The sequence below is a fragment of the Liolophura sinensis genome, chromosome 9, assembly GCF_032854445.1.
Source record: "Liolophura sinensis isolate JHLJ2023 chromosome 9, CUHK_Ljap_v2, whole genome shotgun sequence".
Taxonomy (NCBI): Eukaryota; Metazoa; Mollusca; class Polyplacophora; order Chitonida; family Chitonidae; genus Liolophura; species Liolophura sinensis.
In genome coordinates this window covers 31,603,006-31,609,656 of record NC_088303.1, presented here as the reverse complement: position 1 = coordinate 31,609,656, position 6,651 = coordinate 31,603,006, and the positions used below count along the sequence as shown (strand labels likewise).

Genomic DNA, 6,651 nt, shown 5'->3' with positions numbered 1-6,651 from the left:
GATCACAACCTTCTCCGGTATATCAGTCTGCACTGCTTCGCAAACAATAACCCCAGTGTTCCCAAAATCCAGCTCACATGACCGATGCTGTAAAGAATTCAACGCGTTAACAGAAAACACAACGAGTGTGTGATGTACTTGGGAGCAGATGCGTAAACCGGCATCACATTCCTAGTTTGTTTTTGTTAAGCTTTAGTTCCCCTCAAGCAGATAGACCTGTTGCTATAGAATTACGCCGCGGCTTCTTGAGATGCCACTCCATACCGTTATCCTTACAAGATGTATACATCCGCTTCACAATGCCTGAGGGAATGCAAGATGTTTATTCGAGGTGACAACGTATATACTGTGTACCAATAAATACTTCACTTCCAAATTCTATTTTGCATTATGTTTATAGACATTACTTTCCACTGGTTGTATAGTTCCCTGGTTAACTATTTACCGTAATACCAATCATACACCTTTTCTACACACTGTTCAAGTAACCACTTCGTCTTAAGCTGCGTCTGGGTAAAACTGTACGCTTTATGAATTCATTCTACCGATATCGCTTTATGATTATTTGATTGATTTATTTACTACATTGGTGTTTTTCAGGAATATTTGCCGAATGCAGGAATATTTCACTTGTGCGACAGTGGCCAGCATTGTGGTAGGAGGAAACCTGGCAGAGCCCGGGGAAAACCCTCGACCATCCGCAGTTTGCCGACAGACCTTCCCAGGTACCGCCTTATGGTACAACTTGTTTCTCAGTCGTCTTTGGTTCTGCATCACATTATTTCGGAAATGACGAGTAACCAATTTCTCATTAAAATGCGACAGGCGACATCTCTACTCTCATCTCTAAAAGATGTTTATTTGAGCAGAAAACCTGATTCCTGGGTCGAGTAGAATGTATTCCGTCATTGCAGCAGATTGTTTTGTTACATGAGTGAGTGAGTGAGTGAGTGCTTGGGGTTTAACGCCGTACTCAACAATTTTTCAGTCATATGACGATGATTTTGTTAAATGAAGCACACATATTCTGTTAAATCCACATAAAAGGTTAAATGAGACTAACCATTCCGTATACATTATGTGGAATATGACACAGTATTAGGTTATAACAAACAAATTATATTCTAGCATCACTCACACAACAGATTTTCTGTTCAAATTAACAGATTATTTTTTTGAGTGTAAGTTTCGAAACGTTTCCAAATTCCATGAGACACTCCATAATATATATTTTCCCATGAGCATAAATGTAAGAATTTTTTCTTTCGTTGCTGTTCAAACGTTAGGCAAAGGTATTTTCATTTGACGGGTAGACGAAACCGCGAGTCTTGGGGAAGGCACAACATAGGTATGTATCCAACAAGCTTCCTGATTTACACTGCATGGACATGTATCCAACAAGCTGCCTGACTTACACTGAATGGATATGTATCCAACAAGCTTCCTGACTTACACTGCATGGACATGTATCCAACAAGCTGCCTGACTTACACTGAATGGATATGTATCCAACAAGCTTCCTGACTTACACTGCATGGACATGTATCCAATAAGCATCCTGACTTACACTGCACTCGAAATGAAAAGGAGACAAGCTGTAATCTGCGACCTCAGCTTTATCACTAAGTTTGCCATACTGAACGTACACAAACGAAGCTGATATTTTGTGACAGGTAATTATTTGCAATGCATAATATAAAATAAACGCAAAAATTCGGTTGGAATTGCGCCCATCGACTTTTCTACCAACGGTCTCCAATACAGCAAGTGTAACCATAACGACGATCAGAGAAGACAGTATCATGATGTTTTTATCCCTTTCTCCAAAATTCGTGATTTCTTTCCTGGCCAGGACATATATTCCTGACTAATAGGTATTTCACTATGACGGTTGCAAGCATGATTCATACACGATGAAACATTTACTATAGTATACTTCTTCGCCTTATTTCGTCTATTCATTCAAGTCTCTGTTTCCGCTGCCTGTTTTAAGTAAGTCTTCTTAAACCAGACGCACGCTCATCACTCAGTTGACGTGCCTGAAATCTTTGACAGGAACGTATTACGAAATTTTTTTACCAACAAGACTAAAAGTCCTCCCTAATCCTTTTTTCTCTAGCCAGAAGTGAAATACAACAGTAACATTGTATGATGCATAAAAAATAAAATACCTATGCATTAGTGTACTTAACACTTCCCCCCAATAAAGGCATTTTAAGCGACAAATGAAATATTCCTTTTGGTGCTTAAATTTAAAATTTTTCATCCTGCAGAACGTGAAGAAGAAACAGAAACTCAAGGTGGAAATTGTTACTTTTTTATTCATTTTTTTTTTGTCCCATGATTTCAAATTTGTCTATAAAATTACTAATATCACAGCACTCGTGTTCTATTTACATCACAGCAATGGTCATCACACATTTGTTATATGTACAGTGTATATAGTAAACATCATTTACATTGCTATTCTTATACAATGAAGGCCAACACTGCTCCCGGTAAATACACTGTACCAAGCGCACCGTTTCTGCTGAATGCTACACTATAAAATTTCACAGCCTGTCAGAGACCACACGGTCTTTATGCAAGCTTTAAGTACATGTTACAATATGAATCCTCATAGCTCGGGATACACGGGAGCTTAAGCCCCAAATCGAGCATCGCGTCGGGTACTAAAGGCTGTTGCATGCGAAATAACGACGTGGCTCAGCCGGAGTTGTACTTCAGTCGTTACCTGTATGCCTTAGTCGTAGGCCCATCAGCGACTGGGACCAAATGCGTACGACCAATAGGCTACAGCTGATTGTAACTGTCATCATAACTTTGTCTCTCATGAGCTTAACCAATTGTTTTCATTAAGTATTTATTTATTTATTCTGATTGGTGTTTTACGCCGTACTCAAGAATATTTCACTTATACGACGGCGGCCAGCATTATGGTGAGAGGAAACCGGGCAGAGCCCGGGGGAAACCCAGTTTGCATTAAGAGTCTACACAATATACAGGAATAAGTTTCAATGAACATACATGGTACTAATTTCCGTCATACTAAGCTATTTCTGTCAAGTGACCACTTTCCTTCAACTTCTAACTGAACTCAGACCTTGCATAAATATCTGCGGTACAAACCCGTTTTCATTTTATAAAAACTTGATAGATGTGTGTAAGTCATACTTTACCCACATTTTTAACAAAGTAAACCGACTTTGTGTAGGCCTTCTTCACGAATTATTGACTTATCTGTAGTCAAACATCATGATTATTTGTTATCGATTGAAAACAAATGATAAATAGAAAACAAAAAGAATTTTGTCACAAGCAATCGCCAATTTGGGTACAAACAACATGAATAGCAAACAACAACAACAAACTAAAACCACCACATCATAAACAATTGCCACTAAAACTTACACACAAATCTTCAGACTGGTTAAAACAACATTCAAACCTCACATATTTAAGTGTGAATATAAAATTATAAATTTATAAAGTTATAAACTTTTCTTGAAGATGTTATATAAGCTACATGATAAACTCTGAACAGCCAAATATTTTATTCAAATTTTACCTATTGTATTGAGTACGCTTTTAATATCATGGTTATCCATATTTTTTCCATATAGTTTGAGATGCTCTTAAATGCAATTAGTATTAAAGATACCATCATACCTTATGATGGCACTCTCCAGGTAGCCAAACAACTCTATCCTATATATACATTTCCAGAGGCAACTATCAGTCACTGAATATCAATGCATATAAATTCGTGGACATTTAAAAAAAAAAATGCAGACATACTGAGGTGACCATGTGGGGGAACCACAGTTAACATATGGCAAAATGGTAAAATTGTGCATGTGTGTTGTTTGGATTATACAGAATCCAAAACACGTACACACAAAAGTACTATTTATTTATTTATTTATTTATTTATTTATTTGATTGGTGTTTTATGCCGTACTCAAGAATATTTCACTTATACGACGGCGACCAGCATTATGGTGGGTGGAAACCCGGCACAGCCCGGGGGAAACCCACGACCATTCGCAGGTTGCTGACAGGCCTTCCCACTTACGGCCAGAGAGGAAGCCAGCATGAGCTGGACTTGAAATCACAGGGACCGCATTGGTGAGAGACTCTTAGGTCATTACGCTGCGCCAGCGCGCTAACCAACTGAGCCACAGAGGCCCCCCCCACACACAGGAGTACACGTAATACTATATGCTGATTGACACTTTGTTTCTCTGGTGAAATGGTAAAATATATCTATTATATTTGATTGGTGTTTTATGCCATACTTAAGAATATTTCCCTTTATATATGAGGACGTGTATATCCTGGGTGTTTAGTCCCTGCTTGTAGTTCACTCTGGACCTGACATGAATTGGTTGGGATTCATTCAAGTGAAAGCTGTAATCTTGGCTTGCAATGTTGATCGAAAACAGCCTTTGTAGTTTTCTTGAAGTCATAACGAAGCCTGACAAGCACTGAATCACCAAAAACACCATGCTTCGCGGGCTTCACTGTAAAGCAATGTTTCAAGTTAAAGCTGTGGCCAAGATATACAGAACATATATCACAGCGACTTCTTACAGCTTCTTGAAAATCTCCATAAAATTCTGGGGACAATGAATATCCACTTCTACTTGTGTGTCCACTGTAATAATAATTACGTCTGACCTTGAATGACCCACTTTCTTCACCAAGGTGAGTATGGGTATGTCCAGGTTACCACATTGGTCAGCACCATGTCTGTCATACACGCGTTATGTTAGCTGAAGAAGTACGTGGACTTTAATACGTTGTTGAGATCAAAATCCCCTGTGGATGAAGAAAAAAAGAAAGAAAAAAAAAAAGGAAAAGAACTATCACCACACTGAGATGGAGACATAAAATCACAATATTGTTAAAATATAAAAAACAATTAGAATATCACACAGTGACGGTTGTACATCACAAATGTTTTTTTGATTGGGAGGTCGAAATAATCCTACAAACCAACACAGCAAAATAAACAGAGGATCACACTGAGTGAGTTATCAATTCCATCGTTCGCTGGAAAAATATTTATGGCATTCAACCTTCATTGTGCAATATTCTAATTATTATTTCTATTTTTGGCACTATCATTAAGCAATGCTTTAGCTGCAGGCCTTCACAGGCTTATGTATAAAGCTTTAGATTGTACATGCCATCTTATTTAATGTCATGTCTTGTTGCATGAAGTAGGAATGTTAAAGCTGCCTAAAATTTGAATATGACGCCATCAGACTGAGCTCGGATTGTTACGTCTCAAAACATCTTTTTTTTGATGCCATGGTTTCTGGGTGTAAAATATCAAAATGTAATAAGAAAAGGGATATCTAATTGTGCGAACTATCACTTGTATCAGTGAAGGAAATCCTGACATTTTACCTTCACATAAATAACAGAATGTTTTCATCCTTGTAAACAACAGTTACAGTTCAGTTCAGGTTTTGTACACTGTCATGCCTGTCACTGACGGCATGAAAATTGGTTTAAAATGATACTCTAGGGACAACTAATAATCAAGCTGATTATCTAAAATCCAACATTTTTGGCTGTTTACTGCATATCAGATGAAAACTTTTAATGAGTTCATGAAATTGTGCCTAACGCTTGTCGTTCACTGTTTAGCAAACTAAAGTGATATACATGTACACATATCATTTATATTTAAATTGTGCATTATAAAATTCTCTTAAGCTGTAAGTACTTTTCAAATTTCAAAAGTTTAATTAACACAAATGGCTTACCTTTTTGTGGGACCTGTCTGAGAATACTGTCTAGGAACTTGTGCGATTTGGCCTCATCTGGTGGTTGATGGGTGGGGCTGTCAAAGCTGGACCCAAACTTCTCTACTAGGTACTTGGAGAGCTCCTCCAGTATGGGCTGCTCATGCAAAGCCACAAACTGCTCCCTGGTTATCTGCAAGGAAGAAAGGATGTTGGTATAGTATGTATGCTCGTAGTGAAGGTATGTATGCTCGTATTGTATGTATGTATGCTCGTATTGAATGTATGTATGCTCGTATTGAATGTATGTATGCTCGTATTGAATGTATGTATGTATGTGCGTGGGCTTTCACATTGTGCTTAACAATTTCTCAGTAATGTGAAGGACGAGGAGTCAGGTGCATGAACATATACTGTGTCTTCTTGTAAGAGGGCGTCCATTCCCCCCACAGTCCAGCCGGCACTGAAGCATCATGCTGAAGACACCAGACATGACACCGGTTCCAGTCCCATTATACTGACACCGGGCCAACCAGTCCTGTTTCCTTGCTCTAACCTCTCTGAGCTCCAAACAAGAACGATTTTTAAAGTCTTTGGTATGACCTGACTTGGGTTTGATCCCAGGTCTGCAGACTTTGAGGTGGACATTCTAACCATTAGGCCACTGAAGCGGTCTACTCCAAAATGTCTTTCTTTCATATTCACATACATACATATAAAGCTGACAGTGGATTCACACATACAACCAGTACTAGGACTTTTGTCTAGTAAATTCAAGTCAATCACCTAAAACCCTCACCCAAAGAAACTTTCAAAGTAACAGATACACTATTATACGATTCACTTTTAAAATGTGAATTTTCTTGACATGAATCAGCTAACACGCATTAATAAT

The 6,651-nt window shown here is 38.2% G+C and overlaps 1 protein-coding gene across 1 annotated transcript in view; it reads right to left on the bottom strand.

The window, feature by feature from the left end:
* Positions 1-3,495: 3,495 nt before the first annotated feature.
* The window catches only part of LOC135474802 (DNA-directed RNA polymerase, mitochondrial-like), a 31,958-nt gene continuing 28,802 nt past the window's right edge, over positions 3,496-6,651 (bottom strand). Inside the window, exons 27-28 of the mRNA XM_064754399.1 lie at positions 5,778-5,949; positions 3,496-4,821 (exon numbers count right to left, since the gene is read on the bottom strand). Of these exons, the coding sequence (XP_064610469.1) occupies positions 4,772-4,821; positions 5,778-5,949 (222 nt within the window). The 3' untranslated portion in view covers positions 3,496-4,771. The remainder of the gene's footprint in view (positions 4,822-5,777; positions 5,950-6,651) is intronic.